Consider the following 24,061-nt stretch of genomic DNA (forward strand, 5'->3'; position numbering starts at 1 on the left):
CCATCGTACAAGTAGTAATTTAACTACTATATTAACATTAACGACGCACCGTCGTTCAGTCGACTGTGTCTAGTTGGTCAGCTCCTGATCCTCCTTCAGGTCCTGTAACAAGATCTACCATTCGGGGGGAATGGTAGTTGGGACTACCACAGTGAGATTTGATTACAAATCTCAGCAAGTTAACAAAAAACTTCCATACAGACTAATGATGCATGTATGACAGTAAAAGCATAAATGCATAATCAAAATCATAAGTAATTAAAGCATAACTTAGCGTACAACATAGCATAATTGACATAGCTTAAATTGAATCATTAACTGAACTTGACTTGACATGAACTTGATCTGAAACTTGACTTAGCATGAACTTGCTCTGAAACTTGAATTTAACATGAAAAATACATACTCCACAGTTGTTGTGGCCCCATGTATTCTACGTGTAAATACATACTCCACAGTTGTTGTGGCCCCATGTATTCTACACAAACTTGACTTAACATTAAAAATACATACTCCACAGTTGTTGTGGCCCCATGTATTCTATGTGTAAATACATACTCTACAGTTGTTGTGGCCCCATGTATTCTATACATCACTATGCAGTTAAATACATACTCCACAGTTGTTGTGGCCCCATGTATTCTACATAAACTTGACTTAACAAGAAAAATACATACTCCACAGTTGTTGTGGCCCCATGTATTTTACGCATCACAATTGTAGTTAAATACATAACCAACTTGAGATAGTAACATTTCGTAACATGGCATAACATATAACAGACAACATATTTAACATGACATATTTGTAATGTATAGTAATACATGACAGAATATATTGTGTAACAGATAAAAATTGATGACAGAATAAATTCTGTATAATAGACAATTACATGATAACTTGGCATGGTATGACATATATGATAACATACATACATACACTGTAATTCTTTTACTTAGCACACATACACAGTAGACTGCTAGTAAGTTAAAAGCTAACTTACCTCGATCTCCGCGTTTCTTATAAAAGTTCAAGTGCGATCACGAGGAACTGTAATTAGTGATTCTAAAAATTAGAACTAAATCACTAATAATTTGAAATATGGAAAAATATTAACTTAAAGAGTAAAATTTTCATTTTACTCTCTACATGTGGGAAATTGACCGTTTTACCCATAACTTAAGGATTTTGCATACTAACTTCAAAAGTTTCCAAAATTTACATTCCTCATGTAAATTTTGTCCTAAACTTAAATATCAACTCATAAAAATTTAAAACAAAACACAACCATGAAGAACACACTATGGTCGAAACATCCATAGGCCATTTCCCTTTATTTTTGTTGCAATTCCTTCCAACTTCAAAACTCATGCTTAAACCAAAATTTTGCAACAAACATCTTCCAATCCTAAGTTCAAAACCATACTTAAAACATCCATTTAGAAAAATCTAATAATCAACACCAAACTTTTTTGTAAAAAGATCCAAGCATTTGAATCACAAGTTTTGACCTTAAATCAAAACATCTCCAAGAATTTCAAAAATCAAATCTTACTTCTAACATATTCATAATATCATCCTAACATCAACCATGCTTTAAATCATCAAACTAAAGTCACCAAAATCACAAAATAACATTTGGAGTTTTTGGTTTTACACTTAGTCCAAAAACATGAGCTTTTTCCTCAACTAGTTTTGATAAATCTCTTGATCTATGACTTATAAATATATGATCTTCAAACCAAACCATTACATGGTTTAAAAAGATGTCCTAAAACATATACAAGCTTCTAATTCAAGATCACATGGTTTAGAAATTAACCAAAACATAAATTTAGCCAAGAATATCCACACTTTGGCTTATCTGAATAACTCTTTGCATAAAATTTCATATCTTTGAAACTAACATCAAATATCTTCAAAATAATAATATAACATGTATATAAGATGTTTAGGATCCTCCAATAAAATTATCAAAGTCATTAGAATAGGTTTAGACCACCAAAGAGTTAAACTTTCTCAAAACAGAAACTGTTTTTCCTCTTCCAGTTTCTAAGTTTCTAAATCTAAGAACATCTTTCATCAAAACCTTTAATCATGCAAAAATCCTCAACCAATAGTCACATATACATGTTAACAATACTCCATAAAAATTTCGGATCAATATCTATCCATTAGCTTGGTCAAAAACTCCAAACTATAACATATTCTCCAGTTTATCTCCCAGAATGACCTTTCTATAGTTTACACAATATTTGACTGACCAAATGATCTTCAAATGGGGCAAATAAGATATCCATGTAAACTAGATTAAAAAAGGAACAACTTATATGAAGGAGACTTTATGATAAAACACTTACAACAGCTTCGAAATGGGCGTGCAAAAGATCTCCTAAAATCTGTCCGAGAGAGAGTGTTTGATAATCTTTTATTAGAAGGAGTAATTGAAGATAAGTTCATGGGTGCTGGCTAGACACATTTATGGACGAGATAAGGGAGGTGATAAGGCTGGAGTTGAGAGTTGAGTGTGGTTTTCTCCTACCCAAAATATCTATAAAAGATTATCTCATAATATTCTATCCAATAATATCTACAAAAAATCAACTTAAGATATTTTTATCTAATAATATCTATAAAAATCAACTCAAAATATTTTTACACAATAATATTCACGAAAATTACCTCAAGATATTTCTTTTTATCCAATAATATCTACAGTTTTGAACAGACGTTTTGTCCGAAAATGTGAAAAAAAGTTATTGCGCCATAAGACTTTAAATAACCCTCCGAGTCTAATGGCACAAATCATAATACATTTTGACACTTCTAACTATCTCCAATAATCAAAAATACACTTCTGATACCATAGTAAATAATAACACTAACTATGTAGTTAGACAAAAACCTATACGATTAATGGATTCGTGAAAACTTATGGGTTTTTCACGAGATTCCTAAAGTTAATAGAAATTTCACAATTGAATTTCTAGCGGGCTGTTACAACACTCACCAGTCAAATACCAAAATTTAACATTAATCAATCAAGAGGTATAATATCTATTTTTACAATTTCTCTTTTATTACACAAATTTAACTAAATATTAAAATATTTATATTTTCTATTATTTACATTTTCCTCATATTTAATTCTATTTTATTTTCAAATTTATTTTTATTTTTTTTAAAACCAATCATTTCAAAATCATTTAAAAAAAATTATTATAAAAAATTCTTACTTAAATTTTTTCATATAATGCAGGGAAATCGGGTTCAAGCAACCATGTTTGGAACAGATATCGATTCAAGAAAAAATTCTCTGCATATCTTTCGGTCATATTATATCACAAATGCTTTTGTCAAACCACTGGATCCTAAATTCAGAACAGAATCATATGAATTTCAATGGATTTTAAATTCCAAGACAATCATTGAAGAAGTACCAAACGATGAAACACATTTAGAGCTACCAAAATTCAATTTCATCTCTATTAATCAATTAGATCCCTACAAAGACACAATTGCAGAAATAGGTAAATTCTTATTTGTTTTAAATTTTTTATTACCAATTAATTAACAGTTTGTATATTTTTAATCAGATCTACTGGCAGTTGCAATTCAAATCAGGCCATCCAAAGAGATAACATTAACAAATGGACCAATTACCATTTAAGAAATTTACGTCATAGATCAGAGGTAAGAAAATCTATTAATTTTTATTTTCAAAATTCTTTTTGAATTTAACATTTATAAAATTTTTATTAATTGTTTTCTTTGATATGTTATAGTTTAAATCCAGTCAGCTTAACTATGTGGGGACGCTTTGTGAAAGATGAATGCTAAAAAATTTCCGAAATAATTGAAAAAAAACCAATCATCCTTGCAACAAAACTGAAAGTTCGGTCATATAATGGTATCTTCAATAATTTTTATTGTTAAATATTTTTATAAATAATATATTTTTTAAATAATAATACTCAACATTTATAATGTAGGTTTGTCCTTATCATCATGACCAACAAGTGTCTTCACAATTAATCCTGATCTCCCTGACGCAGAACAACTACAAAAATGGTAATTAATCTTTAAACAATTTTTCATAATTTTTTTTTTATTACTTTCTAACTTTTACTTTCCTTCCATATCAATTTATTTATGTTCAAAATTCTTCATGTGCATATATTCAATATTTAAATTATTTTTTTTTTCATCTTTTTTAAGGGCAACAATTATTGATGCAATCCTAGATAAAATTATTGCAAAATCATTGACATCTCCGCCTGCATCATTATCATCAATTGGTCTGTGAGAAATAACAAAAAATTGTGATGTTGCTGCATTGATGAAAAGTTTACAACCGATGGAGGTAAAATGCTCTTCTTTACTACCAATTTCAAATTGTTACTCATATATTCTATCTAACATATTGTTTATTATATGTTACAGAAAGCAAAATTCTGAATTAAAGCAAAAATAAACATCATCAACTTTCGCCAAATATTTTTTTATATGTCTTGCATCAATTGTAATAAAGGAACTGGACATGACCACAATGAAAGTTTCCTCTGTTACCACTGCAAATACCAACTGTTGCTCAATCGCGGTATATATTTTTAAATTTTATCATCTAATAATTCACTCTAGAAATTTTAAATATACTTCTTTTTATCAATTTTAACAAAAAATCATACTCTAATTATGTCTAGGTGTCGAGCATATGTTGAACTTGATGATGGGACAGGAAAATTACCTGCAGTGATATTTGGCAAAATTGCTGAGGAAGCATTAGGTTATTCTGCGGTTAATTTCATGAATCACAATGGATAGGTAAATTTTTTTGTTTATGTAGTTTCTATAGCTAACATAAAAAAAATTACTTTTTTATCATGATAAAATACTAATCATTTTTTCATTTTTATTTTTTTTATCAATTAATTATTTAGAAATTTATTTATTCTCTAATTTCATTAAATATAAAACATATAGGAGCATCTACCATTTATTGAGAATCTTGCAGTACAAGTTTCAGAAAAATAGTAGATGCTCCAACTTACTGCAGATCTAGAAATATTCAATCAGCAACAACACAAAAATTTTAATGTTCTCTCTATTGACCCTGTCCAATTTGGTCCAGAACTACAATGATCATGCAGCAGAAAAACAAAATCTTGTTTATATTTCTGTTTTTTTGTTTAAATATTGTCTGAACAAATTTTTGTATGAGGTAACAAAAATGAACAACTAAGCAAACGTGCACAACACGTTCAGCCTCCCCTATGTTGAGTACTGTGGAGTCTGGTCCACACCGCTCGAGCGGAGGCATTGGCCGCTTGAGCGAAGTCAGGCAGAGTCGAACGCTCGACGTCAGCTCGACAGTGAGCTCGAGCGGGAGGAGTTCGCTCGAGCGGAGGCATTGGCCGCTCGAGCGAAGTCAGGCAGAGTTGAACGCTCGACAGTGAGCTCGAGCGGGAGGAGTTCGCTTGAGCGGAGGCATTGGCCGCTCGAGCGAAGTCAGGCAGAGTCGAACGCTCGACAGTGAGCTCGAGCGGGACGCGGAAGGGAAGTTCGCTCGACGCGCGCTCGACACTCCGCTCGAGCGAACATGCAATTTAGGGTTTCCGCCTCTTAAACTATATATATGATGTTTTACTTCATGTGGTCGGGTTACTGTAGACACGAAAATACTGTGGACGAACAGTGTTGAGATCCATCTTGTAGTGTGATATTCCTCAATACTAAAATCCTCTACAGCTCCCGTGGACGTAGGCAATTTGCCGAACCACGTACATCTTGTGTCGTGTGTGATTGCGTGTGTGATTGTTTTTTCTCGTTCGTTATTATCTCTCAATTCATTGTCATCGTTTTTCATAACAATTGGTATCAAGAGCTAAGGTTCGGGTCTGAGAAGAAACGATGGCTGGAGATGAATTGAAGGTATCGGGGATCGAGAAGTTTGATGGCACAGATTTTGGATACTAGAGGATGCAGATAGAGGACTACCTCTATGAGAAGAAACTTCATCTTCCACTATTGGGGCAGCAACCGGAAAAGATGGATGATGCTAGTTGGAACCTGTTGGATCGACAGGTTCTGGGGGTTATTCGATTAACCCTGTCGAGATCCGTTGCACACAACGTCATCAAGGAGAAGATGACTGCGGATCTCATGGCGGCTTTGTCAGGTATGTATGAAAAGCCGTCAGCGAATAACAAAGTACATCTGATGAAAAAGTTATTCAATTTGAAAATGGCAGATAGCACGTCTGTTGCACAACATCTGAATGATTTTAATACTACCACAAATCAATTGTCGTCTGTTGAAATTGAATTTGATGATGAGACACGTGCACTAATACTATTGGCTTCATTGCCAAATAGTTGGGAAGCCATGAGAATGACTGTTAGTAATTCTGCTAGTAAAACTAAACTGAAATATGATGATATTCGTGATTTGATTTTGGCTGAGGAGGTGCGCAGGAAAGATTCAAGTGAGACCTCGGGTTTGAGTTCAGCCCTAAATGTTGATTCTCGAGGGAGATCACATGACAGGAACTCAAACAGAGGAAGATCAAAATCAAAGTACAGGAGCAAGAGCAAGTCGAGGCCTGGTCAGCAGGCAACTTGCTGGAATTGTGGCAAAGCTGGCCACATAAAGAAAAACTGCAAAAACCCCAAGAAGACAGAGAATGATAGTGCGAATGTGGTAACTGAAGAAGTACAGGATGCACTATTGCTTGCAGTTCATAGTCCAGTTGATGAGTGGATATTGGATTCAAGGGCTTCCTTCCATACATCTTCCCACCGGGAACTAATGCAGAATTATGTTGCAGGTGATTTTGGGAAGGTATATTTGGCTGATGGTGAGGCTTTGAACGTAGTGGGGATGGGAGACATTGACATTGCACTCCCTGGCAAGAACAAATGGACCTTGCAAAAGGTCAGGCACATTCCTGAGTTGAAGAAGAAACTCATTTCTGTTGGGCAGCTTGATGAGTGTGGTCATTCAGTGGTGTTCTCAGATAGCACCTGGAAGGTCACAAAAGGGGCATTGGTACTAGCTCGGGGTAAGAAAACTGGTACACTATATATGACTACTGGTTTAATTGACACTATTGCTACTACCGTTGCAGAGAGCACAGCAGATTTGTGGCATTGTAGGCTTGGCCATATGAGTCAGAAGGGCATGACGGAACTTCTGTCTAGAGGCAAGCTACCAGAACTGAAGACAGTTGATCTCGGTATGTGTGAGAGTTGTGTTATGGGGAAACAAAAGAAGGTCAGCTTCTTGAAAAGTGGCAGGACGCCAAAGACAGGAAGACTTGATCTTGTGCACACAGATGTGTGGGGTCCTTCCCCAGTTGCATCTCTTGGAGGTTCTCGCTACTATGTTACGTTCATTGATGACCATAGTAGGAAGGTATGGATTTATTTTTTGAAACATAAATCTGAAGTATTTAATGTTTTCAAAATTTGGAAAGCCATAGTTGAGACAGAGACAGGCTTGAAACTGAAGTGTTTGAGGTTTGACAATGGTGGTGAGTATGTTGATGGCGGGTTCAAGGAGTATTGTGCAGCTCTGGGTATCAGAATGGAGAAGACTATTCCTGGGACACCACAGCAAAATGGAGTTGCTGAGCGTATAAACAGGACTATTAATGAGCGTGCTAGAAGCATGAGGTTGCATGCCGGACTACCACCCACTTTTTGGGCAGATGCAGTCAGCACTGCCGTTTATTTGATAAACAGAGGGCCATCAGTTCCACTGGATTGTGGATTGCCTGAGGAGGTTTGGAGCGGGAAAGAGGTTAAGTTTTCTCACCTTAAAACCTTTGGGTGTCTTTCTTATGTGTTTGTTGATTCTGATGCTCGTAGTAAGCTTGAGGCTAAGTCAAATAAATGCTATTTCATTGGCTATGGAGACGAGGCATTTGGCTATCGTTTCTGGGATGATCAGGGTCGGAAAATCATAAGAAGTAGGAATGTGATTTTCAATGAGAAAATGATGTACAAGGATAAGTCGAGCACAGCTTCTGCAGTAGCTCCTCAGGAGTTCGAGTTTGTAGGATTGGATGACCTACCAGAGGTCACAGTGCAATGTAGAGATGTGAGTGACGGGGAGAGTGGGTCCAGTGCACCCATTCCTATTATTCTGCAGGCAGTTTCAGAACCGTCTACTCCTACAGTTGTAGTTCGCAGGTCAGTTAGGACTATACGTCCTCTACAGCGTTTCTCACCTACTTTGAATTACATTTTGTTGACAGATGGTAGAGAACCGCAGAGTTATGAAGAAACCTTGCAAGATGAGAATTCTAGCAAGTGGGAGCTGGCCATGAAAGACGAGATGGATTCCCTACTAGGGAATCAGACATGGGAGTTGACAGAACTTCCATCAGGGAAGAAGACATTACACAACAAGTAGGTGTACCGGGTGAAAACTGAGCATGACGGCAGTAAGAGGTACAAGGCTAGACTTTTTGTAAAAGGCTTTTAGCAAAAGCAGGGTATTGATTACTCTGAGATCTTTTCTCCTGTGGTAAAGATCACAACTATCAGGATGGTACTGGCTATGGTTGCCACTGAAGATCCATTCTTGAGCAGTTAGAAGTGAAGACAGCTTTTCTTCATGGAGACCTTGAAGAAGACATCTACATGCACCAGCCTGAGGGGTTTGTGGTACAGGGAAAGGAAGGTTCAGTTTGCAAACTGAAGAAGAGCTTGTATGGCCTGAAACAAGCTCCTAGACAGTGGTACAAGAAATTTGACAACTTCATGCACAGTGCAGGGTATACTAGATGTCAGGCAGATCACTGTTGCTATGTCAGGCATTTTGACAATTCTTACATTATTTTGCTGTTGTATGTGGATGACATGCTTATTGCAGGGGCTAGTATTGATGAGATCAATAATCTGAAGAAGCAGATGTCAGAGCACTTTGCAATGAAGGATTTGGGAACTGCAAAACAAATCCTTGGCATGAGAATTGTCAGAGACAGGGTCAGAGGTACATTGAGACTCTCACAGGCTGAGTATGTGAAAAAGGTACTCAGCAGGTTCAATATGGACAAGGCCAAACCAGTTGGCACACTCTTGGGAAGTCACTTCAGACTCAGCAAGAATCAGTCACCAAAGTCAGAGGAGGAACAAGATTACATGAGTAAGGTTCCTTATGCCTCAGCCATTGGTTCACTTATGTATGCTATGGTTTGCACAAGACCAGATATTGCCCATGCAGTGGGAGTTGTGAGTAGATACATGAGTAACCCAGGAAAACAACATTGGGAAGCAGTGAAGTGGATTTTGAGGTACCTAAAGGGTTCCTCAGAAACCTGTTTATGTTTCTCTGGAGAGAGCTTGGAGGTGCAGGGCTATGTTGATGTTGATTTAGCTGGAGATATTGACAGCAGAAAGAGTACCACGGGCTTTGTTTATACACTTGGTGGTACTGCAGTGTCATGGGGTTCTAATCTACAGAAAACAGTTTCTTTGTCTACAACAGAAGCTGAGTATATTGCAGTGTCAGAGGCTGAAGAATTGGGTAAGAAGAATCAGAAAGGCACTCTCTACAGTGACAGTCAGAGTTCCATATTCCTTGCCAAGAATCCAGCATTCCATTCAAGGACCAAGCACATTCAGATCAGGTATCACTTCATACGGTCATTGTTAGATGACAGACAGTTGTTACTTGAGAAGATTTGTGGAAGCAAGAACCCTGCTGATATGTTGACAAAGGGTGTTACGCTTGAGAAACTGAAGTTGTGCGCAACTTCAGTTGGTCTTCTAGAATGAAGACAGGAGCAGTGAGTTGCAGAGGTGGAGGATATCATGTTTGAGGAAGACGGCGATACAGCGAGTGTACCAGTCTCCAAGTGGGAGAATTGTTGAGTACTGTGGAGTCTGGTCCACACCGCTCGAGCGGAGGCATTGGCCGCTCGAGCGAAGTCAGGCAGAGTCGAACGCTCGACGTCAGCTCGACAGTTCGCTCGAGCGGGAGGAGTTCGCTCGAGCGGAGGCATTGGCCGCTCGAGCGAAGTCAGGCAGAGTCGAATGCTCGACGTCAGCTCGACAGTGAGCTCGAGCGGGACGCGGAAGGGAAGTTCACTTGACGCGCGCTCGACACTCTGCTCGAGCGAACATGCGATTTAGGGTTTTCGCCTCTTAAACTATATATATGATGTTTTACTTCATGTGGCCGGGTTACTGTAGACACGAAAATACTGTGGACGAACAGTGTTAAGATCCATCTTGTAGTGTGATATTCCTCAATACTAAAATCCTCTGCAGCTCCCTTGGACGTAGGCAATTTGCCGAACCACGTACATCTTATGTCGTGTGTGATTATTTTTTCTCATTCGTTATTATCTCTTAATTCATTGTCATCGTTTTTCACAATACCTTAATATATATATATATATATATATGTGGCTTGAGGCGGCTTGTGAGTCTTGCACGCCAGACAACTCCAGTCAACTCTTGGTTATTGTAGATCCGGTAGCAGAGAGATCAATCGTTTAGAGTTGCTGAAAAACTCCAATCAACTTTTTACCGAAGGGGAAGAAAAAACAAAAAATGGTCCCGAGGCCTTGCTGGGAAAGAATACGATAGGCTTTTGATGGAGATGGATTTCAATTATTTGTGCCCGCTCAAGGGGCTGAAGGAAGGTTCAATCTGGGGCCACCTTTCTTTTTTTTTTCTTTCTTTCCCATAATCCCTAGCTTTCCGCTTGTTCACTTTTTTTTTTTTAATATATTTTTGGTGGAACAAATTTAAAATAATACAAAGAAAAATCTATTAATCGTTATTTTTCTTATTAGATTTCTGTTAAAACTGAAAATTGAAAAAAAATAAAAATTGTTAAAAAAATATATAAAAATATAGAAAGTGACTCTTTTTGGTGGGGGAGAATATGTTGGACTAATTCAACTGCGAATCTCATAATGACACGAGTATTAAAGTCCCATGTCGGATAGTCATAATTACAAATGTAATAACGACAAGTTGGAATCTATGAGCCAAATATCTTGAAACACTACTTCTACTTCATGCCTTAAGTACTGATCTGATTATTACAGCTTGATTATAAAATTGATATGATATAAAAGTTGAAAATTAAATAAAATATTATTATAATATAATTTTTTTAATATAATTATTATTTTAAAATTTAAAAGAATTAAATTATTAATTATATTTTATGTAAAGATTTAAAAAAATTATAATAATTATATAAAATAATAGGAGTGACTTTGGTAACCAAATCCAGCCTTAACTTGATGAAAAGTTGAATTGGACAGAAAATCTTACATTTGTGGTGTACACTGTACAGCCACCAACTGAAGATTCCAAGATTAACATTCATTTTTTAACAGATTTTCTTCTGACTGACCACTCCTTTGTCTTTTAATGTGGAAGTTTTCATTTTCACTGTTTTGGAAAAAAAAACCCAATGAAAGTGAAAGCAAGCCAAAAAAAAAAAAAAAGAACTTAAGAATACAATAATAGAAGGAAGAACTTACGGTAATCCAAGCTTATCTTAAAAGAAGGCTTTGGTTCATTTTTTGAGAAGTGCAACTGAGAAGAATGGAGAATCAGCCCAAGAAGCCTGGTCCAGATGCTCATATTTATGAGGATTCTGGTAATTTTTTTTTTTTTTATAAGGATTCTGGTAATTAATTCATCGTATCTTTACGTATGAATCTTATTTTATTACAGTTTCCTATGTAAGTAGCATGTTTGGGTATGGTTAAGAGTAGAAAAAGAGTTTAGGGAACGTAGATTGTGGAGGACATGTTATCTTCGTATTAACTTAACCTTTCCAAACTTTGCAGATGAGGTAAATGACTCTCCAATCGAACAAGTTCGGCTCACAGTCTCCATTACAGATGATCCAACATTACCATGCTTGACATTTCGAACATGGGTTTTGGGGATCACATCTTGTGCTGCTCTGGCATTCTTGAATCAGTTCTTTGGTTACCGCCAGAATGCACTCTACATATCTTCGGTTTCAGCCCAAATTCTAGTGCTTCCAGTGGGAAAGCTTATGGCAGTATACCTACCAGAAAAATCAGTTCGCGTTCCTGGAACAAAATGGCGCTTTTCATTGAATCCAGGGCCCTTCAACTTGAAGGAGCATGTCCTAATCACCATATTTGCCAATTCAGGTTCAAGTACGGTTTATGCTGTGGGAATTATTACAATTGTCAAGGCTTTCTATCACCGTCAGATTCATCCTCTTGCAGCCATGTTGCTAACTCAAACCACTCAGGTATTCCTTGTTTTTATCTTTCAGATAATAGGGAAGAATTTTATTCCACAGAAAATATAAGCATAGCTCAAGTTTGAGAAATAAGAGTTTTTAACATAACTGGTTTTGCCACAATCAAGACTTATTGGAGTTGTTTCCCTTAAGTTTTCTTAATATGTTTGATGGTTTATTTAGCTGCTTGGATATGGATGGGCTGGGGTTTTCCGAAAGTTTCTTGTCGATTCACCTTACATGTGGTGGCCTTCCAACCTGGTTCAAGTCTCTCTATTTAGGTACTCCTACGTCCTACCACTTTGATTCCCCCACTTCCCCTTACCACCCTCTGCACAACTTCTTCCTTTTCACCCTCTCTCTCTCTCTCTCTCTCTCTCTCTCTCTCTGAACTTGCAGGGCATTGCACGAAGTTGAGATCAGACCCAAAGGCGGACTAACGAGACTGCAGTTCTTCCTTGTAGTCCTTGCATCGAGCTTTGCATACTATATTGTACCCAACTACCTGTTTCCATCGATTACTGCACTCTCATTTGTTTGTTGGATATGGAAGGACTCAGTCACAGCCCAACAAATTGGTTCGGGTCTTCGAGGCCTTGGTGTTGGCTCGTTTGCCCTTGATTGGTCCACGGTAGCTGGTTTCCTAGGATCTCCTTTAGCCACCCCTGGATTTGCCATTATTAACATATTGGTTGGTTTCTTCATAACGGTCTACATATTAATCCCTATTGCTTACTGGACCAACTCCTATGAAGCCAAGCGATTTCCTATTTTCTCATCGCATGTATTCAATGCTGATGGTGGAAAATACGATGTTTCAGTAGTTTTGAATGAGACCAACTTCCAATTCAATCGACAAGGATATGATGGGTACAGCAAAATACATCTCAGTATCTTCTTTGTATATACTTATGGTCTAAGCTTTGCAACCCTGGCTGCTACGATATCTCATGTTGCACTCTTCCATGGAAGGTACTACATAAGCATTTGTCTATTTTACTGCATATTTTCTTGAAACCTCCACTTTTCCTTAAAATCTTTTCCTTAAAATGGGCTATGTGCTCCGGAAGCTTCATGCACTTCCTAGTTACTTTTTCCTTTTCTATGTCCAGAGCAATCTGGCAACAAACAAAGGTTTCATTCAAAGATAAGTTCGGGGATGTACACACCAGAATAATGAGAAAAAACTATGACCCTGTCCCTCAATGGTGGTTTTACACACTCTTAATGGTGGTGGTTGGACTTTCCCTGCTTGCTTGTGAAGGCTTTGGCAAACAATTGCAGCTTCCCTTCTGGGGTATCCTACTAGCGATGCTCTTGGCTCTGAGCTTCACTCTCCCTGTTGCCGTAATCACTGCTACAACAAACCAGGTACGCCATTGAGAATAAGTTTCCAGTCTCCTGTTCATCGTATTTGATTGGATTGTGAAAAATCTTCGTGCAGCAACCAGGACTTAACGTCATCACTGAGCTGATTATCGGCTACATGTATCCGGGGAAACCTCTTGCAAATGTAGCTTTCAAGACCTATGGCACCATAAGCATGTCTCAGGCAATAACGTTTCTCTCAGACTTCAAGCTAGGCCACTACATGAAAATCCCTCCAAAATCCATGTTCATTGTTCAGGTGGTTTCTTAATCCTACCAAAATGATGTTCGCAATTTTGCCATCATTAATAGTATCTGTTGAAGTGTCATATTTTAAATGATTTTCATTCAAGTTGTTTGCCTATTAAACAACTTAAAATGTGTCATATTAATTAGTATGATTAAAGATGATAAAAGTAAAATCACAAAGAGTATAATTATTGTTTAAGAAAACTAATACTCTTTATTCTCAACAAAGTTAGCGGGAACCTTGGTCGCTTCATCAGTCTACTTCGGCACATCTTGGTGGCTTATCACGTCAGTAGAACATATCTGTGACCCATCTAAACTTCCAGAAGGAAGCCCCTGGACATGCCCCGGAGATGATGTTTTCTACAATGCTTCCATCATATGGGGAGTAGTTGGTCCACTTCGCATGTTTGGCCCTCTCGGTCTTTACTCTAAGATGAACTATTTATTCCTCATTGGCATCCTGGCACCGGTACCAGTTTGGGTATTCTCTCGCCTGTTTCCTGAACAAATGTGGATATGCCTCATTAACATGCCCATCATTATAGGAGGTGCAGGGGGAATGCCACCGGCCAAGGCTGTGAACTACATATGTTGGGGTGCTGTTGGCATTTTCTTCAACTTTTTTGTGTACAGGAGATTCAAAGGCTGGTGGGCTAGGCACAATTACATTCTCTCAGCTGGGCTAGATGCTGGGGTTGCTTTCATGGCCATCCTCTGCTATTTCACATTGCAGGTTAGAGACATCAATGGAATGAGGTGGTGGGGTTTGGATTTGGACGATCACTGCCCACTGGCAAGTTGCCCTACTGCCCCTGGCATTGAGGTTGAAGGCTGTCCAGTATTCACTTGACAAAGTTACAGGGTTATACCCTGCAGTTTATGCAGTAGACTTTAAAGTTTGCAAGACCATGTAGATCAAGTTAAAGGTTAATCTTTTATTGTAGCACTGCCTATCATTAAATCTCGGAGCACAACTCTTCTTGTAGGATTGACATAGTTGAAGACTGCCACTTCATGGTCAGCAAAGAAAATTTCAATGCTACATAAGAATATCTATCCTATCATCACTGTACATTCACGCTTCTAAGATGGATAATCGTAAGGGTAGCACTACAGCTGCCACTAGTTGTAGTATGTTTTTATTTTCAGCTATTTTTTTTTTTACATGTATTTTTTTAATACTTTTAATTTTTTTTTAAATCACAATATTATTAAAAAACACTTACTTAATCATTAAACGAAAAAAAAAAAAATGCCAACGGGAGCTACCAGCAGTGGCCCAAGTATTTCCCTAGTCTAACGATAATTATGAAGAACTAGAGAGGCCTTGTGGTTTATTTCTAGTGGAATGATATAGGACCCAACCCTAACAGGGATGCAAACAAGATTTAAACCGAAGCAGCTAGTAGCTCAAAAAACAGTTTTATATATCAAAAGTTTGTAAACAGCCTCCATGATTTAAATTTTTTTTTCCTAAACTGTAGTTATCCATGGGTCGTTACTTTGAAATGACTTGTGACAGCTCGGGATTCGCAAAGAGATAAGAACTTATGAGAAGTCTGATGAAGGGGGGTCTCAACTTGAGGAGAAAAGGACGATAAATATACCATTGCTAATCAATAGAATTCAAAGCAACTATTGTGGTCCCCAACCATTGGAGTTCTCAAAGCAACTACTCAGACAAGAATGTCACGTGTAAGTGGTTTCTATATAAGCATTTCCTAAGGAGCACAATTGAAGAAATAAAGATGGCATGTTCCGCACATAAAAATACAGGAGTAATGAACAGAGAATTTGGACTTACTGAAGCTTGTAATAGTTAACATACGGGTCTAGTCCAACCACAACCGCTCCAACCTGGGAATAGGAGTTTTGCCACATTTTAAGAGCAAGCACACAACAACAACAAAATATTATCAAAGAAATGGTGGGCAATATGTTACATTACCATCTTATCGTGTTCAAAGAGGCAATTTGTTTTCCATTGTGCTGTCTTTTTGCCATCTTCCTGCAATATCTTGCTTTCATCAGCATACCTATTTATGAAAAAATCTTAAATCAAGTGTTTCCTCCATAATGACACGAGGGAAAACCGATCGTTTAGTAACCAGAGCAGACCAGCAGCTGGAGTGCCAAAACTATGGACTGGCCTTAAAATCACCTCATTTTTTATAATAAAGTCTTGACTGCAATTGGATATATGGGTTATGTATCTTGTCTATAAGTCCAGAACTTCAATTTGAAAACAAAATAACAAACTGATTTACCTGGCCACCAAGACCTGTATACCCAACAAGCTCCAGCTCTTCCAATATACCCTCCCCACCTATCACATAAACCTACAAAAGGAACAAGCAGTGCTACTTATAGTCCCTTCAAATAACTTGTAACAATAAGGCACGAAATGAGAAAAACGAGCTCCTTTAGACCGCCAAAACCTAGTTTTACTAGACAATGGTACTAGGATATGTTTCTTTGGGTATGGAGTATGTCATTCTGAAGGAAAAATCTAGTTGCAAGCACAACTATGCACTAATTTGGACACCAATATAATGTGATTGGTCAAAAAATAGATTTTATTGAAATTAATGCTAATTTAAATTTTGAATATAAAAGAATCAGTATTGGTACGCAGATTAGTACGCGACGTTGCTTGTATGTAACAAAATTCCATTCTAAATAGTTTAAGTAGCATTGTAGGCTTCTAATTCTCCTGTCAATTAAACAACTTCCAAGTAGCACTCTCTCTCTATTTTGAGGTACATATATGGGTATTCGAAAAGCAAAAAAAATAAGTGAAAAGAAGCAGCAAAGTACCTTTTTATCTTTAGGAAAATTTTTGACCTTCAAGAACATAGCAGCTGCAAAGGATGAGCTGAATATCTCATCCTAAAACCAAAGAAAAAAATAGGGAGAGAATCAGCTTTAAAAAGAGAGAATCAATTTCTGAAAACATTTAATGAAATTAGAATCGGAATTAAAGACAAAACCTCAGTGACTGAAATTCCCAAAGATTGGAATTTGTTAGCGTACTGCCTCCTCGATTTTGTGGAATTATTGGTCACAAACACCAACTTCTTTCCCTAAAAATATGTATTATAAAGAAATAAAATCAACAAGAAATTTCGAAATTTTATAACAACTAAGAGAGAGAGAGAGAGAGAGAGAGAGAGAGGTGGGTGTGCCTTGGAGCGAAGCATATCAAATGTCTGCGGGACGCCATTGATAAGTGTATCGCCCTTCCATATTACACCTATATATCAAAACCCAGTTTTTATTTGTAATGATGATATGAAACGAGAAGGAAACGAAGAGAAAGCAACATACATATAAGATTTAGCGAAAAAGAAAAAAAACTAATATATAATGCATGCATATGAGACCGTCGCAGTCGAAGAGAAAAGCTTCGTCGGAATTTAGAAGATCTCCGATGCTCTGGGAGGACAGAAGCTGAGAGGCTCTGCTTGCCACGTTCATTGCTGCGTGTAAAAGTAAAACTATAAATCAGAGCCTGCGGACTGCGAAATATCAAAAGATGGCTGGCAGCTGCGTGCCTGTGTAGTTTGAACCACAAGTACTACAGACAAGAAGCAAATACTCAATTTTTACTCTTTTTAACATTTTACAGTTTTACTAAAGAAAAATGTTATTATTCTTGATTTAAGTTAATAAAAATAAAATAAAATAACTGATATTTTATTAAAAATTTATATAACGTACTGATATGTCTAATTTTAATTTTTGAAAAATGGTTTTTAACTATAAAAATATTTTATAAAATTAAAATTAATAAATTGACGTGATTTAGTATATTATTTTTATTATAAAAAACATCTAACATATTATATAAATTCATTTAAGTTTATAAATTTATTTTTATAAAAGAGATTTAGCTAAAATATTATTTTTTATTTTTATTACCATGACACAAATCTTTAGCATGACTTATATAATTTATTATTTTTATCATTTTATTTAAATATCAAAATAATAAATAAAAATAATAAATTATCTATTAATTAATTAATTAAAAGAGATATGAGATTTAGATTTTATTTGTTTACATAATTAAGATAAAATAAAATGAAATATTTTGTTAAAAATTAAATCAAATATAATTATAATATTATTTTTATTTTAAAATTTAAAAAAATTAAATTATTTATTATATTTTATATAAAAATTATAAAAATCAGTTAAAACGAGATAATTTGAATTTAGGAATACGATCAGCCTTTACATGTAAAAGTTCTTCATTGCACCAAAATTCTAGACCCCATCCCATCAACCTTTCTTCTGCGCAGGTGGCCCAGAGATTCGATAATCATACCATTCCAATGGAGCCCTCATAATCTCATTTTAATTCTCACCTGGACCATACTGACCTATATGTAAGTAACCTACTCCTGTACAGCCTTAATTACAAAGATGGCATGAGGTTGATGAGGTTGGTGTTTAAGTTGGTAGTTAGAAAGGATGGTGCTATTCTTCACAAGCTTATTTGATTTTTTTTTTTATGTTACAGTTAATAGAGTGGAGATGAAGGCTTGTTAGGATGGAGATAAATGTTTATTTGGAGCCGTTGAATAGCTAGACAGAAATGCGCTTTTAAATATTTAGACAGATGTTGAATATTTGGATACATTCTAATATTTAATGTATTTTTTGTTATTAAGCTTTTGGCTATTGTGCAATCTTCTCCAATGTGTATTTCTGATATATTGTACAATTTGAGAGCAATCTAATATAATGGCTAATAGAGCTGCTGATATATTGTGTATTGCTGATATAATGTCCAGGAACATGTGTTAGCTTTTAACTATTGTTTATTGCTGATATTATTTTTTGTTATTATAATAATAATAATTATTATTATTATTATTATTATTAGCACAATGGCTTGTTTACGCAAGAATATCTCGACCGATGTTGGTACTTTAACATAATGCTCATTACATTACAAAACATTAGCATTACATGCAGGAGAAGTACATTTAGTCTTTCGTTACATTAAAAAAGATGTAGATACATTCCAAAAGTACTAGTTTGGATTACAAAATTTAATACAAAATAATTATAGCACAAATCATAACAAAATAGAACCATGACAATAATAAAACTAATCTCTCCAAATCAGCTTGGTTTTTTGCTCTTGAAGTCCAAGAAGTTGAACAAGTATCACTGTCAGTGTGTTTCATATCGCTTGAAAAACTAGTACCGCTGTAAGTGCAACTGCACATGTAAAAAAGGCAAAGATTTCTCTGAAGTAATGCCATGATAAGGAAATAATCTCACAATATTCTTCAACCAATGAGACGAGCTAATGCCATTATTAAAATCAAAACATCTTCCCAAAAACACAAACCCAAAAGAATCTGGAAATTTTTTTTGAGGGGGAAGAAAAAGTAATATATAAGAAAAAAAATCAGTGACAGCCAGTACTAATCTAAAAGGTTGAAGGAAAAACATGCACGGAACCTTCACGAAAGATTTCCCATTGTAATTGCCTATCAATAATATATTAAAGGTAATTGATCTGACAAAACCATGCATTGGAGATATATAGCCAGTATAATATTAATTTCTGCTTGTAATTATTAGTGGATCTAGATCAATTCAGGCCATATATTTCTTCCATTCAGTGCCATATAGAGTCTTAATATATATATATATATATTCCTGCAACAATCTAGCTTCATGAAGAATGTAGCTGTTGTAATGAGGAAGAAGACATGTTCAAAAAGAGGATTATGGAGTTGGATCCCTTAAAAGTGTCTTTATCAATGCATATGAGTCTATAAGAACTTTTATCAAACACTTTCCCTGCATATTCTTATTTCTTTTATGCATCAGTTTATTACATTCAGCCGATTCCCTATTACATTACAACAACTACATTCTACATTACTTAGATTTACAAGAAGGTGGAAGATGACACACACAAACACCCTTCAATGGAAACTCAAGCATTGCAAATAGTAAACAATCAACAGAGTGGGTGACTTACGGTGTGAGATAACAAATAGATAGGTTGCAGGGAAAAAAACCAACACATTAGAGAAAAGGAAAGAGAAGGAAAAACATAAAGGAAGGGACGAAATCCTCAGAGAGAGAGAGAGAGAGAGGGCCCTTGATCCTCGAAGGCTTTATTGGCACAAAGAGAGAGAGAGAGAGAGAGAGAGAGAGAGAGAGTTTCTTTTTTTTTTGGGGGGGGGGGGGGGGAGGACGGACTAGTCGCACGAAGAGTGAATTTTTTTTTTAAATCTTATGCTGTGCGGTCTACCCATTTTTTCATATGGCTTTTACATGACATGTTTCCATTTGACTCCATTGGTTGAAGAATAACAGAGGCTCCTGCAGGAAGGTTTTTTCTATTTTTATATATGCATAATCTATTGACAATGTTAGAATGTTGGTATTGTTTTTTACAGTATTTCAGATGCACAAAATTGATAATAGGCCTTGGGCCTTCGGAAGTGGGCTGTGCAATTCAAAATTGGGCCTGGGCCATCGAAAGTGAGCCTTGACCCAATCACACCCCGATCGGAGTCGTAGTTGGTGTAAGTTTTGCCGTTTTGGGCTCCGACGACCCCCAGGCACATGTGACATATACAAGTGGCTTGAGAGGCGGGTTGTGAGTCTTGCACGCCAGTCAACTCTTGGTCATTGTAGATCAGGTGGCAGAGATATCAATGGTTTGGAGTGGCTGAAAAACTCCAATCAACTTTTTACCAAAGGTATAAAAAAAACAAAAAACAAAAAATAGTCACGAGGCCTTGCTGGGAAAGAATACAATAGGGGTTCGATGGAGATGGATTTCAATTATTTTGTGTACGCTCAAGGGACTGAAGGCAGGTTCAATCTGGGGCCACCTTTCTTTTTTTCTTTTTTTTCCCATTATTAGCTTTCCGCTTGTTCACTTTTTTTTTTTCTCTCTGTTAAAAAAATATATTTTTGGTGCAACAAAATTTAAAATAATACAAAAAAAAATCTATTAACCGTTAATTTTCTTATAAAATTTCTGTTAAAACTGAAAATTGAAAAAAAAAATTACTAAAAAAAATATAAAAATATAGAAAGTGACTCTTTTTGGTGGGGGTGAATATGTAGCAGTATTTTGGACTAATTCAAATGTGAATCTGATAGGAATATTAAAGCCCCATGTCAGATAGTCATAATGACTAATGTAATAACGACAAGTGGGAATGAGCCAAATATCTTGAAACAGTACTTTTACTTGATGCCGTAAGCACTAATCTGGTTATTACTTTATATAAATGATATAAGAGATATAAGATGAGATGTTATAAAAGTTAAAAAGATGAAAATTGAATAAAATATTATTATAAAATATTTTTTAATATAATTTTTATTTTTAAATTTAAAAAATTAAATTATTTATTATATTTTATATTAAAATTTAAAAAAATTATAAAAATTATGTAAGAAGCGAAACCCGGCCTTAACTTTGTAAAAAGTTGAATTGGACAGAAAAAGTTGAAGATTCCAAGATTAACAGTCGTTTTTTAACAGTTTTTCTTCTGATCACTGTCTTTTAATGTGGGAGTTTTCATTTTCACTGTTTTGGGAAGAAAACTCAATGAAAGTGAAAGCAAACTAAACAAGAAAAAAAAAATATATATATATCTATACTAATATATAAAGTGCGAATCGCTTAAGAATAGTGTTTTCGTCCAACATTTTTATTTCCAATTTTACCCTTAGTTTTATTTGACAATTACGGTTATTTGTATTCTACTTTTATTTTACTGATGCTTCTTTTGGTCTTTCTCCATACCTACACTGTTCCTACCCAAAACGGCGCTGTTTTGACACCACCAAAAACCTAACTATAAAAGCAACATAAACTCCTCTCTCTCCCTTCCAGATCTTTCTTGCCTGCCTCCCTTCTCTCTCTCTCTCTCTCTCTCTCTCTCTCTCTCTTCCAATTTTTTTTCTTGTTTATCGTCGTTTGATGTATATTACCTTCGTATTTTTCAAATCTACAAAACAAAAATTGTTTTTCTTTCCGTTTTTGCTATCTGTGTTCATATGTTTTTTTTTTTGGCTTTCCATTCAAGTTTATTTATTTTTTGTTGGGTTTGATTTGTTCTACTTTTTTGTTTCTTGTTCTTCAAATTTTGATTTATATGACTTGTGTTTTTTTGATTTCTCCCCCACCAACGCATCTTTACTAACTGTGTTTTATTTTTATTTCTTAGTGTTCTGAGTACCTGTTTTGAATGGAATAAAGGCAGACGGGAAAAAATAGATCTTGAATTGTGGATTGGCCGGTACTAATCATTCAACGTACAATAGCTTGGCATCAACCGTGCATTTTTCACTGCAGGTAAAGGGGTTGCCCTATTGATCCACAAGTCCATGATCACTGTTTACTTTGCATCTTTTCTTACGTAGTAAAAGAGAGAAAAGATTTATTTCAAAAAAAAAAAAAAAAGAGAGAAAAGATTTCCCAAAGATACCGGCATCCATTATCCATATATATATATATATATATGTAGGATCATTTATTTGCAGATCACATCATACAAAGTCCCTAAAGCAGTTTGAAATATGCAGACCCTCGATCTGATCTCGCTCTTGATTGATTTCAGAAATCAACCACACACCTGCACAAACAGTTAAAAAAAGGTTAAAATATCAAGTGGGTCTATTCCCTTTTTGTAGGGAATGAATTGAGTATGGTATTATTTCACCATGCACCTTGGTCTAATTACTCATTCAGTGGAAAGACAGAAATTCTTGTCGGCAAAACTTACTATTGCTGACTGCTCACCAACTAAGGCCGGGTACTATCTCTCTCTCTCTCTATCTCTCTCTCTAGAGGTTGATCTTTTCATCAGTATGGTATGCTTCACTACTCCACTCTTTTTTCTTTTTTTTTTTTTTTTTTTTTTTTTTTTTTTTTTTTTTTTTTGTGTTAAAGGGAAAGGAAATATAGGTGAAGGTGGACACGAGGTACTTAAGTTGCAGAACGGCCTACTTCAAAAAAAAAAAAAAAAAAAGTTGCAGAACGGCCAAGATGGCGCAGGTGGGGTGTCTTGCATTGAATCCAGAAGCAATCCTGCAACAAACGATTGGGTTCCAAAGATCAACGAAGATCAGGTACTGATTTTTCATGGTTTTTATTAGGATCTGATTATATTGGAAGAAAAAGATTTGAACTATAGTAAGTTGATAATCAAGAACTAACTGTTGTTTTGTTCTTTGAATGAACATAGGTCTTTGTCTCCTCAAAACCAAATCGGAGCGAGAGCTCTTAGATGTGTCGGTAGGAGGGAGCTTTTGAGAAAGGGACTTAGCACCAACTTTTCCTGTAAACTTTTTTAATCGATAGAGATTAGATGAGCATCATGAAAGTTTTAAAAAATTCACGTAATGGGTTTTCAACTATTCAAGCGATGACTTCTCCCAATAGTATTTGTTTGTTTTCTCTGTTGTTTGCCTTTAGGTTCTATTTGTTTTGTTGGGTTGTCACCCGGTGGCCCCCTTGCCGCCACCATGTCAAGGTCACACGGCATCACCGTATGGTTGGGTGCATCGTGGTTAGACAGCACGGCAATCAGTTTTGGATGCTTTCCCGACAGGACTGGGAGTTGGTGGGTGAGAGTCGTTGGAGTTGGTGGATTCAGTATCTATTTATATATATAATAACCGTATATATATAATATATTATATATTATATAATATTTTATCTAAAATAGTAACGGAGTGGGTGTGCACGACAATTAATTTTGGATTCTTTCCCGACAGGAGTTGAGAGTCGGTGGAGTGGGTGAGATGATAATATATATTATATAATATTTTATCTAAAATAGTAATGGAGTGGGTGTGCACGGCAATTAATTTTGGAATCTTTCTCGACAGGAGTGGGAGTTGGTGGGTGAGAGTCACTGGAGGTGAGATGATAATATATATTATATAATATTTTATCTAAAATAGTAACGGAGTGGGTGAGATGATAATAATATATATTATATAATATTATATATATTATATAATATTTTATCTAAAATAGTAACGTAATGGGTGTGCCCGTGCATGACTGCACCTTAAACGCCATCTAATAATCACGTGGATCTATACTGCAAAACGTTGGACTGTAAAAAGAGTAGAGATGGGCATCGTGGGACCCATTGTTTGACTGCAAAATGTTACAGGCTACAGC

The 24,061-nt window shown here is 35.8% G+C and overlaps 2 protein-coding genes and 2 long non-coding RNA genes across 7 annotated transcripts; 2 read left to right on the forward strand and 2 right to left on the reverse strand.

Moving 5' to 3' along the window:
• Window positions 1-58: 58 nt before the first annotated feature.
• On the reverse strand, window positions 59-17,423 carry LOC122276401 (phosphoglycolate phosphatase 2-like). Of its 4 annotated transcripts, none has more exons than XM_043086084.1 (8): window positions 17,256-17,423; window positions 17,058-17,125; window positions 16,863-16,955; window positions 16,690-16,761; window positions 16,140-16,211; window positions 15,821-15,880; window positions 15,677-15,729; window positions 59-114 (listed from the first exon to the last, which is right to left on the reverse strand). In XM_043086084.1, the coding sequence occupies exons 1-8, from the start codon at window positions 17,347-17,349 to the stop codon at window positions 96-98; spliced, it is 531 nt and encodes a 176-aa protein (XP_042942018.1). In that variant the 5' UTR covers window positions 17,350-17,423; the 3' UTR covers window positions 59-95. The 4 variants fall into 4 exon arrangements, with proteins under 4 accessions (XP_042942018.1, XP_042942019.1, XP_042942020.1 ...); XM_043086085.1 differs by lacking the exon at window positions 59-114 and adding an exon at window positions 4,768-4,792; XM_043086086.1 differs by lacking the exon at window positions 59-114 and adding an exon at window positions 13,372-14,742.
• LOC122276400 (oligopeptide transporter 1-like) lies at window positions 11,468-15,006 on the forward strand. The gene is made up of 7 exons (XM_043086082.1): window positions 11,468-11,628; window positions 11,822-12,261; window positions 12,436-12,533; window positions 12,652-13,224; window positions 13,365-13,623; window positions 13,697-13,879; window positions 14,099-15,006. The coding sequence occupies exons 1-7, from the start codon at window positions 11,574-11,576 to the stop codon at window positions 14,720-14,722; spliced, it is 2,232 nt and encodes a 743-aa protein (XP_042942016.1). The 5' UTR covers window positions 11,468-11,573; the 3' UTR covers window positions 14,723-15,006.
• Window positions 17,424-18,805: 1,382 nt separating the features above from the next.
• LOC122277149 lies at window positions 18,806-20,766 on the reverse strand. Its single transcript, XR_006228945.1, has 2 exons — window positions 19,880-20,766; window positions 18,806-19,104 (listed from the first exon to the last, which is right to left on the reverse strand). It is a non-coding gene; the product is annotated as an uncharacterized LOC122277149 (long non-coding RNA).
• Window positions 20,767-21,757: 991 nt separating this feature from the next.
• LOC122275299 lies at window positions 21,758-23,328 on the forward strand. The gene is made up of 4 exons (XR_006228522.1): window positions 21,758-22,222; window positions 22,561-22,682; window positions 22,820-22,998; window positions 23,115-23,328. It is a non-coding gene; the product is annotated as an uncharacterized LOC122275299 (long non-coding RNA).
• Window positions 23,329-24,061: the final 733 nt, after the last annotated feature.

The sequence above is a fragment of the Carya illinoinensis genome, chromosome 9 (assembly GCF_018687715.1).
Source record: "Carya illinoinensis cultivar Pawnee chromosome 9, C.illinoinensisPawnee_v1, whole genome shotgun sequence".
NCBI classification, from domain to species: domain Eukaryota; kingdom Viridiplantae; phylum Streptophyta; class Magnoliopsida; order Fagales; family Juglandaceae; genus Carya; species Carya illinoinensis.

Coding starts and splice junctions, on each gene's coding strand:
- LOC122276400 (XM_043086082.1), top strand. CDS start 11,574: ATGGAGAATCAGCCCAAGAAGCCTGGTCCAGATGCTCATATTTATGAG. Junction 12,262..12,435: donor TGCTAACTCAAACCACTCAG/GTATTCCTTGTT, acceptor TGGTTTATTTAG/CTGCTTGGATATGGATGGGC. Junction 12,534..12,651: donor GTTCAAGTCTCTCTATTTAG/GTACTCCTACGT, acceptor CTGAACTTGCAG/GGCATTGCACGAAGTTGAGA.
- LOC122276401 (XM_043086084.1), bottom strand. CDS start 17,349: ATGAACGTGGCAAGCAGAGCCTCTCAGCTTCTGTCCTCCCAGAGCATC. Junction 16,956..17,057: donor TTGATATGCTTCGCTCCAAG/GCACACCCACCT, acceptor ACATATTTTTAG/GGAAAGAAGTTGGTGTTTGT. Junction 16,212..16,689: donor ATTTTCCTAAAGATAAAAAG/GTACTTTGCTGC, acceptor TTCCTTTTGTAG/GTTTATGTGATAGGTGGGGA.